Source organism: Podarcis bocagei (assembly GCF_964188305.1).
Source record: "Podarcis bocagei genome assembly, chromosome: 5".
Taxonomy (NCBI): domain Eukaryota; kingdom Metazoa; phylum Chordata; class Lepidosauria; order Squamata; family Lacertidae; genus Podarcis; species Podarcis bocagei.
This window is the reverse complement of record NC_138129.1, coordinates 43377475-43390423: the sequence shown is the minus strand read 5'-3', so window position 1 is coordinate 43390423 and position 12949 is coordinate 43377475. Positions and strand designations below refer to the sequence as shown.

Sequence of the window (12949 nt, the reverse complement as noted above, 5' to 3'; positions counted from 1 at the left end):
TTTTATTTTCTTAATTCTAATATGTTTGGTACTGGTGGCATATAATATTGTTGCTCTTCAAACCAGATTTGAAATTACAGAATTTGACAATAAATTCTATTAATTTTACAACATACATTATTATCCTGAAGACCAAGACTGAAATTTAAGTTGTTCATTTCCTTTACCTAGCTAGATGCCTCCTGCACACTGCAAATCTCTCTATGAATAAGGTCTAACACAGTTCTCAATAAATATGCATAGAATATATTGATATTTTCAGAGGAGATACAACATTGTTATGATTGGGTTCAACTTATGTTCAGGTTTAAATTATTTTATCTTTTATATAAAACTTAACCGTCACTCTCCAAAACATTTTTCAGTATATTCTAAGGCCACACTAAATTTCAATAGACTTAATTCAGACTCAAAATGTTGGCTCATGGTGGTCAATAATATGTGTAAAACTAATTGCACAAGTGGATAAAGGAACATTAGTATTACCGTATTTCTATTTATGAATAACTTTGTAGGTGCCAGCCCCGTTAAAAATAATATTTCCATCTTCTGTCCACTTTCTATCAGATCACATTTGATTAAAGAATACACTGTGAAAGATAGGCTATGTACGCCACACAACAAACAGAATCTTTTACTATCAAACCCTCTTCTTATCAATGCAAGAGAACCTGCCTGACAAACCGTCAGCCATCTTTTTGCATCTGATGAATGAGGCGTTTGTTTACAAAGGTCCATTTCTCAGTTCGTCAAGATTTGGAGGCTTACATAAAGCTGCCACTTATATCATAAAGTGGAGTCTGGAATAGTGCTCAAATTTCATTCCAACTGGTTAATTCTTGCTGCTTGATTAGTCTAGCCTGCCTGACATAATTACTGCAATTGTATGGTGTGCAAATTTAATTTTGGAACCTGCAGTTAGTCCACCGGGTATGGATTTTAACTTCCTGTGTCACACAGAGGGGATGGCTGTGTATAATTCCATCTAGACTGCCTTTCCTTTCTAGAGCTCCCAATGAAGTGAATTAGCATTTAGATTACTGTGCAGATGTGTTTCTTATTGGCAGCCATTAAATACTACAGTAGAAATGGAACCCATTTCCTATAGCCTTTCTACTTATTTTGCCTGGTGCCATTATTCTACAGAGTAAGACAATAGGGTTTATTTCAAAACTGTCATTAGTTTTAAAGCAATTCATTTCACTAGAAACTCCTTAATTTCAACATTTATCCAAACTTTTAAACATGAACATGGCACCAGTGTTGCCCTCAAACTACAGCAGAAGAAGTATTGGTGCTAAAGGATCCAAGCAAGCTGTGGGAGTTATGAAGCCTAAGGTGGGAGACAGCACAATATGTTAGAATGTACAACTTATTTACTGGCACACAATTTCCACCTCACAATTTCCATGCTTTTAAAGCAATCATGGATTTGCAAAAGCCCCCATGCTTTTTTCAATTGACTTTTTAAAAATGTGGATTATGTCCGTTTTTAAAATTTATACCATGCCTCTCCCTATGGTGGAAGTATTTCCTTGTTACCACTCATTGAAGCTTGCAAATTACAAAATAGGAAGATCCCTCCCTGTAATTAGATATGCAGTTTTCACATATAAGATATAAATGTTAACTTTCCCTGTTTAAAAATTCCATTTGTAAGAAGGAGTTTTTCACAGTGGCTCTCCTACACAGAACAGAGGAAACAGTCCTGTGCCACTCCTTACAAATTAATCCGAGTGGCTGTTTTCATCTGATTTGTCCTAGATATATCTGGAGCCTAACAAAGAAATCTTTGTCACTGGTTTGAAAAGTTTATGAGAGATATTTGAGCTGCCCTGTGTTAGTTGACCTATTAAAAAAAAAAGAGCAAGACAGATATATTCAGTTGAAGTACACAAAACCAAATTCAACACTCGGAGCACACATTCACAAACATTCAGAACAAAGTTATACTCAGGAACAGACAGGCTGGCAAACCCTCGAGGGGTGGTGGTATCGTGAACATGACTCACACGGGAGGCAAGAATCCCAAGTAAAAGGAACCCTTTCAAACATTACATCCCCTACACTTGCCCTGAGCTACAGAATGCACTAGTTAAGTGCTTTGACTTTGAAGTGAAGGGATGGAGAGAAAAGAACATAGTATCCATTCTATTTAGTTTTAGAACAGGGGTTGGCAATGTTTATCTTGCCTGGGCTGGATCGGTCCCGCGGAGATCCCTCCGTGGGCTGGATCATGTGCACAGATGCAATTTCCGGTGTTTGCGTCTGCAAAGATGTGATTTCAGCACTGCGGAAGCGAGTCCCCGCACTGCGCTGGTTTAGCACAGCATGCGTGCAGGCAGCTCGGTTCAGGGGCAGCTTGTGGGCCGTTCAAACAACCTCCACTGGCCGCTTCCGGCCCATGGACCTTAGGTTGCCGACTCCTGTTTTAGAAGCTCTCCTTAATGCTAATTACAACAATTCAAGAAAAATTTTGGGTGAAGACAAGGGTAACTATTTAGGCGTGTCTGCCCCTTCTTCAGGGTATCTGGCTGTGTATGGGTTGGCCCTATGCTACCAAGAATCCTCCCACAATCTCTGGAGCAGGTTTTGCATAATAGAGCCCCCCCACCCCACTCCTAGATGGAGGACAGAGGAGCATAAACCATCAGCACTTTTTTCACAGGTACATATGACTGTCATTTCAGATTCAAAGCCAGGAGGAAGCTGGGTTCGACACACGGCCCAAGGTGCCACTGTAAGCACTGTGCTTTATTACCATGTCTGTCTACACACTCAGATACTTTGCAGAAATCTAAGCAAGTTTATACAATCACAGGTCCGGCACCTGGGCTGCAGGAAAAGCAAATGAGTATGGGCAAAATCAGCAGTCAGGGGAAGAGTTAAAGCTTCACTGCTGCAAACTGCACCCTCCGCCCCTCAATCTTCCACAGCAGCAGCCAGACTTCAAACAAGAACCACTGGGTTGAGGCAGAACATGTGGTATCCGCCCTCAGAAGTCTTTAGGAATGCAGACAAACTCTGTTCTAGTTCTAGGACTCCTCTAGTTTTTATGTAGAATTTACTCAACTAAACGTAGGTGCAAAATATTCATTAAAATGCTTCATGCCAACGCTCCCTTTCTCATTAAGTTTATACAGGGCAGGGCAAGTACATACACACTGGATCTCGTCAGTACCTGTAATAAAGTGTGATTCAGTGTAACCTCCAGCTCTGCAATCTGGTGTGCGAGATCTTCATTATCGCAGTGAATTTCTAAGTCCTCTTCTGGTATCGTTTCCCATCTGCCTTGATGAGCTGCCAAGTTGTGAACCAATTCATACTGTCCTGGAAGAGCCAAACTAATCCGTGTATGTCTTCCATGTGTGAAGCGAATTCGACGCCTCTTACAGTTCTCCTCACTGCTAACTTTGGAGGTCGGTAGCAGTCTCTCACCCAAAAGCATGTTGACTAACTGACATTTGGCATTGCAGTTCTGACCAAAGATTAAAAGGCATGGGTGACAGCTTACTGTCAGCTGGAGATACTCCTCTTCACGCCGGGGAAAGGCAATAGAGCTCAGCTGCCCTAAAAAAGGCAAAAAAGAAGTTATTAGCAATTATATTCTGAAGTGACCTATGGAGCTTCAAAAGGATTCCATAGTTCTATGTCAGTACAGAATGAGACATTCCAAACTCTGACTTGAAAAATATTTTTGCACAGGAGTGGGCAGCTAAGACTGATGGTATCACAAAGAGGACTGAATATGGAGCAATGGTCACTCATTCTAGGAACCAAGTTTACCTTCTTCCCGCATTCCCAGCCCAGATGAAAATTTAGGCAACAGGGACAGAAGAAGCAATGCAGTTTGTCACCAAGAATCAGAAGCCTTTAATTTGCAACATGGCAGGAAGAAGTTCAGCAAGTATCCATTCCACATACATCCCATATCAATGCAGTACTACAAAATGAAGTTATCAACCCAAGGTTTAAATGAAAAATGATGGCTATTGTGGAAGGTCAGGAAGATATGGTCAATGGCCTGGTATGTCTCAACTTACTAAAGAAAGATGGAAAGATGAAAGGAGGAACATAATTTGGGGAAAATGATTTCCTTGATTAGAAATATAATGTTCAAGATAATGTATATCTGCACTTTTTCTTTCATATATTGTTGAATATGCAATATTACTGTATGGGGTGAGGATGTATTTTGTGTTCTTTGCATAAACACTAGGGTAAATTGTAGGTTAGTGATTTGGTTTTCTACTAGTATAACATATATACAGGTGGCTTTTTAAAATAAGTACGACATACGTGGGTGGCTCTGTAGTCTAAAGCACTGAGCCTAGGGCTTGCCAATTGGAAGGTTGCGGTTCGAATCCCCACAACGGGGTGAGCTCCTGTTGCTCGGTCCCAGCTCCTGCCAAACTAGCAGTTCGAAAGCACGGCGGGAAGCTAAATGGCATTTCCGTGCGCTGCCCTGGTTTCGCCAGAAACGGCTTAGTCATGCTGGCCACATGACCTGGAAAACTGTCTGTGGACAAAAGCCAGCTCCCTCAGCCAATAAAGCGAGATGAGCGCCGTAACACCAGAGTTGTTCGAGACTGGACTTGACCGTCAGGGGTCCTTTACCTTTTTTTTACCCATAATAACCCAAGTGGTCTGCCTTATAATAATCAGAAAACTGTAGAATAAGATATCACTGAAAACCTGCCTAGACCTTATCTCCATTTGTGACACACTATGTCTATGAATTCCAGTGTTTACTTGTCCAACACAAACAGCTCACCTTTGTATATCACTGTCTCATTGTACTATGTATACTCCTCAAAGATGCCAACAAGAATTTTAAAAATACAGTGGTCTCTTATTTCCATCTTAAAGGGTATTTATGACAGGAGCCTTACACCTTTAAGTACAGCTCCTTTTAGAAAGCTTGAAGTTCTCATATTTTACTACTATTATTTGTTGACCACTTAACTCAGGTGTGGGAAACCTTGGGCTTTCTGAATATTGCTTAAGTATAACTCTCATAATCCTCGGCCACTGGGCATGTTTGCTAGGGCTGATGGGAATAGTAGTTGAGTAGCACCGAGTGGCATCAAAGGTTCCCTATGCCTGATTTGACTAATAAATAGTGCCCAATGTGCTTTTCCCCCTTCTTTCTCCCTCCTAATCCCTTTTTCTTAGCCCTTTAAAACTTTATTAGAACTGATAAAGCTGCTCTGGAAGTATTTTTAGCTGAAGAATGGGATAAAAGTGTTTTCAATATTTAAATTTAAGGAGCAACCCTATGCTCCCTGGGCGTGGCTGAGCAGCCATAGTAGCCTGCAGAACTCTATCTCTGGAGTTCCCTGATGTAGAAAAAGAAAGCTCCACTGCAGTTGATGAACTATCAGCAGTCCATGGGTCTTCGGGATCCTAAGGCCCATTATTACTCCAGTATGCCCCTCCCAACAGGTCCCCAAACTATACCAGCCCTGGAGATAGCATGGTTAATTCCCTCTCATTTCAGTCACGGCAGGTAGGTAGGCAGGTAGGTAGGTATGGGGAGAAAAGCTAGGAGGGAAAACAGGAAAAGCTGCCATCCCCATCACCTGTCCTCATTTCAAGTAGCCAGCATGGCAGTAACTCTGTCACAGGTTCAGTGAAGTTGTCCATATTAAAAGAAACTTTATGTTCAGTGCCTTTAAAAGGGGGTTTCACTCATGCTGCACTACGTTCTTGACCTAAGCATAACATTTTCCAAAAGGTATTTGGTACAAAAATTATGAAGAACAGAAAAAGAGAACAGCTTGTGTGTTTTATTCCACCCAGCCAACATAGAGCGATTCTGTTCCAAGTCAACTGCCAAACTGCTTCACAGTAGTGTCTTGTATGCAAGGGAAGAGAAGTACAGTAGAAAAAATGGTTTAGTGGCAGAAAGAGCCCTGCTGAAAATCATTTAAGACAACAGGGCCCCCAGTCACACCCTCAGCAAGGCAAGATCGTTTTCTGCAAAACCTGAAAAATCAACATTAAAAATGAAGATGAAGTAAGGTACATATAGCTTTAGACCCTGTGAATATTCAGCTGGTATGTGAACTTTTTCTTCTAGACAGGTCATAGCTTCATTTACCTTTTTCCCAGTCTAGGATGGGTACACTAGGTAATTGATCAGACAAATATTGCCAGTTGATTGCTTATTCACCTGTTGAAGAATACCGCAAGTGCTCGATCAAGTTCAGAATGCCACTGTGTAGGTAGAAGTTTACTTCTTTAAAAAATTGGATTATTTTTTTTACTATGCCATTCGCTAACAGTGAGAGACATACAAGATGAGAAATTTGATGATGGAGGTGAAAAACCGGTTTAAGGTGACACAAAGGAAATGAACAATTGGCCTGCTGCCTACTTAACATTGAATTCTGGATGTACAAGTTACTTGGTTTATTTTTTATTTTTTCTCTCCCTCTCTCTCTTTTTAAAAGTGTATTAACTGTAGGCTGACCCTAACTTTCCAGGAATAAAGCCAAACTACTATTCAGTGACTTGTTTATATTTATAAAAAACCTTACCTGCAACAATTTTTAAGTAGTACTTCCACTCATTAATCATTATTGTAAAACAATTTGGTTTTGCACTCAACATGTATATCCAATACTGACTACTGGAATATTTTTATAATAAAAATATAAAATACTGGACCATTATTTGACCAATGTTTGCTCAAGTCAAATGCCCACCTCAACCCTAGTCAGAATTCTATCTTCAGGGTCACAGAATAGGTTCAAGGATATTGGCTGAAAATGCCTGGGCAAACAGAAGCTGCATTGCAGCAAGAAACCTTCTATGCTGCAACATGTAATCCAGTCTGACTACACAGCAAGTATATTTTTGTTGACTGCATGTATAGTCCTGATGCTGCCAATGGATAAGTCTCTAGACAGATGGTTGACTGCCACTAATTAATATCCTTCATGAATATTTTAACTGCCTGTTAAGTATCCATTTCCAGAGGGGTAGCCATGTTAGTCTGTTGCCAGGGGCAGGGGGGAAGGGTCCTGTGGTGCTGCTGTGAGTGACATTATATATTTGTATCTTGCTTTCTCACTCAAGAGCTCAAGGTTATGTGTATTATCCTCCCTGCTCTCCCACTTTCATCTTTGCAATAGTATCCACCCTATTCCTATAACTGTAATTTATTTTAAAACAGATTTTAATAGTAAATGCATGTGCAAAAACATCAGTTCTTGACAACAGGTTGTGGGGTGGGGATAGGGGAGTCAATCCACATACAATGTTCTGGGCCCAGGAAATCCTGTGGGCATCTCTGCTAAAGACCAACAGCACAGACAGAGAATAGTGATTAAAACTTATATTAATATTTTCATATCCATTGCTAACGTACTAACAGGCTAAATAACTCCAAAGCTACTCAACTGAAGAACTAGCCTCAATTCAGCAGTTAAGAAAATGACTTTTTGTTGTGCCCAGCTGTCAACAAACAAGAATTCTTACACTAAAAGGATTAGTTGAAGGAACCATTTTGCATCAGTTGAGAAAACATGTGATCAGCACTTCAGAAGTGCGCAAAGGGTCTGCTTTTCCCAAGAAGAAACTAGGTAACTGATCTCAAAATAACTATATGAGCAGCACAGAGGAATAATTTACATCACGTTACAACAAGTAGAGCATGTTCACATAAGATAGAGCACTTTGGAAATAAGATCTGATAAGGAAAAAGCCACCACTGAAAGGACCTAGTTAGAATATTTCTGAAGTTAAAATCTAATGTAGTGATAATGGATCCATGAAGTGCGATCATGGGTCCTGAATGTAAGCCAGCTCCACCTAGAAACTTGGAGAAGAGCCTTGCGCTCTCTGAGTGCGACCCAGGCATCGGGTATCCTGCTTCCTTGATGGAACTATCTTGCCACATCTTGGTGATTATCAAAAGGCTGAATGTGCTGTGTGGGTCTGAGGGGGCTCTTTGCATGTCTGATCATATACAAATGCTTCCTGAGCCAACCAAGAGGTCATTTAGGTAGAGGTCGATCGCTATGCCTTTTAGCCCCGTGGCCCCTGCTGAGGGGATTGCAGGAGAAACATCAGTGTGGCTGCAGTTTCTCATACCACCATGCAGTCATACTACCACTGAGCAAATGGGGGTGGGGGAGAGATCTCTCTGTATCTGGTGCTTCACCCCATTTTACAGTCAACTGAGCCTAAGGTACTACGCTGCTCTCCACTGTGTCATGCAGTGCCAATCAGGACATATGCATCACTTCTGCCCCAAGCACAAGGTGCACAACTGACCCTGCCTCACTAAGGCCACAGTGAGTCAGAGAAAATGCCAGCTACCCACTGCTTCCTCTTGACCAGTGTTAGAAGCGCAGATATATAAGCTAGGTGCCAAATGGCTCCTTAAACCTATGTTTCAGTCACCAAAACAGAATGTCAGTTGCCATTTTGGGGCAAGGTGGCTCCAAAGTCTTGCTTTTCAAATGATGGACTGACTGTGATTGATTTTCAGTTAAACATCGGGCTAATTCATATGAAAACCTTGAACTAGGTTAACAACTCTGAAAATTTAAAGAAAAGTTACTTTATCCAGAAACAGTCCACATATATCTTGGCTTATTTCTACCTCTTTTTCTTAATGGTGACACAGACTACCCCCACAGGAGTACAACATAGAGGTCTAAGATTAAACATGCTCTCTCAAGGAAGGCAGAGTCAAGACTGGTATAAGGTTGCTGCCTCTTTCAGGATGGCCAACAATAGCAACTGCTTCTTGTTTTGAGACAAGGGTGGTGTTGTTTTTTCCTCCACTGCTGAAAAAAACCAGAGTGCAAATTTCTTCATCGTTACAATTGCTTGTCAAATGTGATCATATAAAGTTTCTCTAGTTCAACAGTGCAACTTCACAGGTCCCTTTAATGATTCACCAATATATCCATCAAGAATCAACCTGGCCAGTACTAAGGCACTTGCACAAGTATAACCAAATATGCAGAGAATGGGGTGGTGCCTTAATGGTTCACACATCTAGCAATGGATTGTTAGATAACATGGATAGCAAGGTTCAAGTCCTGTCCCTGTCCTCATTATGCAAAGACTATAGGAAAAAGCTGTTGAAATCAGAGGAAGGTTACAAACTTGAGAAGAGATGACAGCAAAGAGTTTAGAACAAAAAACTGAAACACCTTTTCAAGAAAGTTAGAGGGAGCTTTTTGTGGGCGGGGGAACTCTACCTGATAATTGAAAGGGGTAAAAGAAAAATCACAACAAATCCCAGAGGAAAACATGTGGGTTCTCAATTAGGTTTGCACATTACATGGGCAATGTTTCACAGTTCAGCTCCCAGGAATCATAATCTAGGGTTAAGGCTCAGTTCATGAGAATAAGTTTATTCAGGGAAAAGAAAACCTTCACTAGTGTGATATTCAAACTTAAGCATTATTGAAATATGTTACTATTAGTATATTACAACTTCACATACTATTTCTACTCACAACACTTACGTAAGTTTCCACTTGAATAAGAACTTTCGGCACAACCTTGTTTTCTTCACCATAGAATTTCACTGTACCAAGGGTGTGGATCATTAAACTTTGCCAAGATTAGAAGTCAAATAGGGGGAAATGGGGTGTATATAGAGCCAAAAGCTGTAGGCTAGCCCTGCAAACATTCAACAGGCCACTGCAGACAGCAGGTATGGTGGTTATGGGATTTTTGTTTGTTTGTTGCTAACACTGACCTTAAGAGAGGATGGCTTACAAACAGCCCTGACCTTTTGGGATAAGGTGGCTTACAAACAAAATGCTTAAAGCCACAGAAAGGACTGCATTTCGAGAACAGGCTCTGTACCATTTGGGACTTTGTTAATCAAGACACAGCAGAGCATGTGCATGCTAATTCACAATCCAGGATATTGTCATAGTATACTCCCTATACCACTATCAGACTTTGCAGTCTGATAGTATAGACTTTTTTGAAGACAGGAGTGCCTGGCGTGCTCTGGTCCATGGGGTCACAAAGAGTGGGACATGACTAAACAACAACAACAAGAAGTATAGACTTTGCAGTCTATACCACTATCAGACTTTGCAGTCTTTGCACCACTAACTCCATCCATATGTCATATGAAAGAAAAGAATTTCAGCACACACTGAACATATATAGATATTCTACTAGCAGAGATGTTCAAGCATGAGAAGAATTCTATTTGATCATTGTTACTAGTTTTGAGTGGATTCTAATATACTGAACTGGTTTTGAGCTTCAAGAGCTCCCAATTACTATTATTGGTTTGGGGCTTAATTTTCTAATTTTGAATCCTTGCCCAGAGGTTTCCTTTGTCCCAAAGCATCTCTGTTTTAGAAACTTCACTTAATTTTATTATTTTACTCCTTTTAAAACCCAGCATCTAGATTTTTGCATTGCATTGCCTGAATGTATCTTGATTTAATGTTAAATTTATAAGACAATAAAGCAAGTAAGTGCTTTTTAGCTGATTATTTAGATTTAGCCAACTGATAAGATTTTACTCTATTTACATTTGTAGAACCTCACTGAAGGAGGCCTTAGTGCATTTTGAGAAAACGTAAGAAAACAAAATTTACATTCTAACCAAAGATTATGTTTCTTTTAGAAATCAGTGCCATCTGAGTATGACATTTCCTTATAATAATACATTGAGATGAGTTATAAAAATAACTAAACATGAGATCTGTACTGTTTGTTTGTTATTAGTGTTTATTTTGTTGAAAACCCAATGAAAGCTCCATAGAGACCAGCCTGGATTGGTGAAAATCCAGCTAAGCCTTCTTGTACTTTCCTCCTAAAGCAAGAACCAATAGTTGTAATAACTGAAAGCAAATTATGTAAAAATATTTTTTATCTATGCATCCTACATGGCAGCAGTTTCTATAAGTATCCCAAATCAAGTCATTGTTCATCTGCTCCACCATTTACTCTGGGGCTATGTTTAAAGATTAATCACACTGATAATTAAACATTGCAAACCTGGTCCTTTTCATGTTATGAATCACCCAAATGCTGCGCCTGGTTTTCCAAATCAAATACCTTAAGAACAGCTCCCTGATAAGATTTACCGGTACCACGTAAATAATGTGTGAAATTATCATTTGCCTATCTTGTAACATGAACACATGACTTAGTTTCCAATCATGTGCATAATTTTTATGCAGAGTTATGTATATGTTTTCTCACCAAAGTCAAGCAAGAAGAAATGTATTCTATGAAGCCATCCTCTGTAACTTGGTTCAGACAATCCACTAAAGAAACAACCTTTGGGCTTATGTGTTCCCCCACCCCCCAAAAAAATCCCACAGCAATTATCTTCCAAGGTCTCTGGTTACAACAGAATCAGATAAGTACTGTTTGTCCATATCCTATATAAATCACCACCTCAAAACACAAATGGCAAGGAGGGAGTGTCTTCAGCCCATGCCTTGTTCCTGTTTTGTTCAGAAAGCGCCGAAGTTTATGAGGCAGGAATTTTTCTTGTGCTTTATTTTTCCACAGAATATTGTCCGTTTCATGCATTCATTAGAACACTGAACGTATGCTAACTGCAGTACTGGAGTTTTTGCCAATTGGAGGCAGGCAAATGTTTTCTACATCTTTAAAAAGGCAGGTGGGAGGAAGAGGACCCCTGCAAGTACCAAGCGGTCATCAATACTAGGAAAGATATTAGAACAAAAAATTAAACAGCCACTCTTTGAGTAGTACTTAGAAAAGCATACTGTGATTACTAAGAGCCAGCATAGGTTTCTGAAAAAGAAGTCATACCGCACAAATCTTATTTCTTTTCTTATTTTTATAGAGTTACAAGCTTGGTGTATCAGAGGAATACTGTGGATGGAGCATATCTTGCTTTCATTAAGGCTTTTGACAAAGTGATAGTTGTGAGGAGAAGCTGGTAAACTGTGGGCTAGATGATGTTACTGTTAGGTGAATTTGTAGCTGATTGACTGACTGAACCCAAAGAGTGCTCACCAATGGTTTCTCATCATCCTGGATAAAAGTGACAAGTGTGGTGCCACAGGGTTCTGTCCTGGGTCCAGTGTTATTCAACATCTTTATAAATGATTTGGATGAAGGAGCAGATAGGATGCTAAGCAAACATGCAGACGACAACAGACTAGGAGGGGTAGCTAATACCTCAGAAGATGGAATCAGGATTCTATATTACCTTAAAGTTCAATAGGGACAAATTTAAAGTTCTATACTTAGGCAGGAAGAACTAGCTGCACAAAAATAAGATGGGGAACACCTGGTTTGCCAGTAGTACATGTGAAAAGGATCTAGGGGTCTTAGTAGACCACACGCTTAACATGAGTCAGCAGTGTGATGCAGCAGCAGCCAAAAAAAAAAAAAGGGGGGGGGGAGAATGCTATTATAGACTGCATCAACAGAAGTATAGTGTCCAGATCAAGGGAACTAATAGTGTCACTCTTCTGTCTTTGTCAGACCAGTACTGTATCCAGTTCTGGTGTGCAGAGGAGAGCAACCAAGGAGATAAAATGTCTGGAAACCAAGACTTATGAGTAACAGTTGAGGGAGTTGGATATGTTTAGCCTAGAAAAGAAAAGGCTGAGGGGTGATATACCAGCCATCTTCAGATATCCAGAGGACTGTCATATGGAAGATGGCGCAAACTTGTTTTCTGCTGCTCCAGAGAGTAAGACCTGAACCAATGGCTTCAAGTTACAAGAAAGGAGATTCTGGCTAAACATCTGAAAGAACCTCATGACAGTTAAGAGCTGTTAGACAGTGGATCAGAGGAAGGTTTTTAAACAGATGCTGGATGGCCATCTGTCATGGATGCTTCAGCTGTGGTTCCTACATTGCATTGGGCTGGACTAGATGTGTGAACTTGCATATATCTGAGAGTTTGATTCCAGCTGCTCCAAAAATAAAAAAGTGTTTCAATAACAGAAATAATTGCCATCAT

The 12949-nt window shown here is 40.2% G+C and overlaps 1 protein-coding gene across 1 annotated transcript in view; it reads right to left on the bottom strand.

Moving 5' to 3' along the window:
• The window catches only part of DSTYK (dual serine/threonine and tyrosine protein kinase), a 38361-nt gene that overhangs the window by 22508 nt on the left and 2904 nt on the right, over positions 1-12949 (bottom strand). The window contains exon 2 of the mRNA XM_081195667.1: positions 3182-3570. Coding sequence (XP_081051793.1) covers positions 3182-3570 — 389 coding nt within the window. The remainder of the gene's footprint in view (positions 1-3181; positions 3571-12949) is intronic.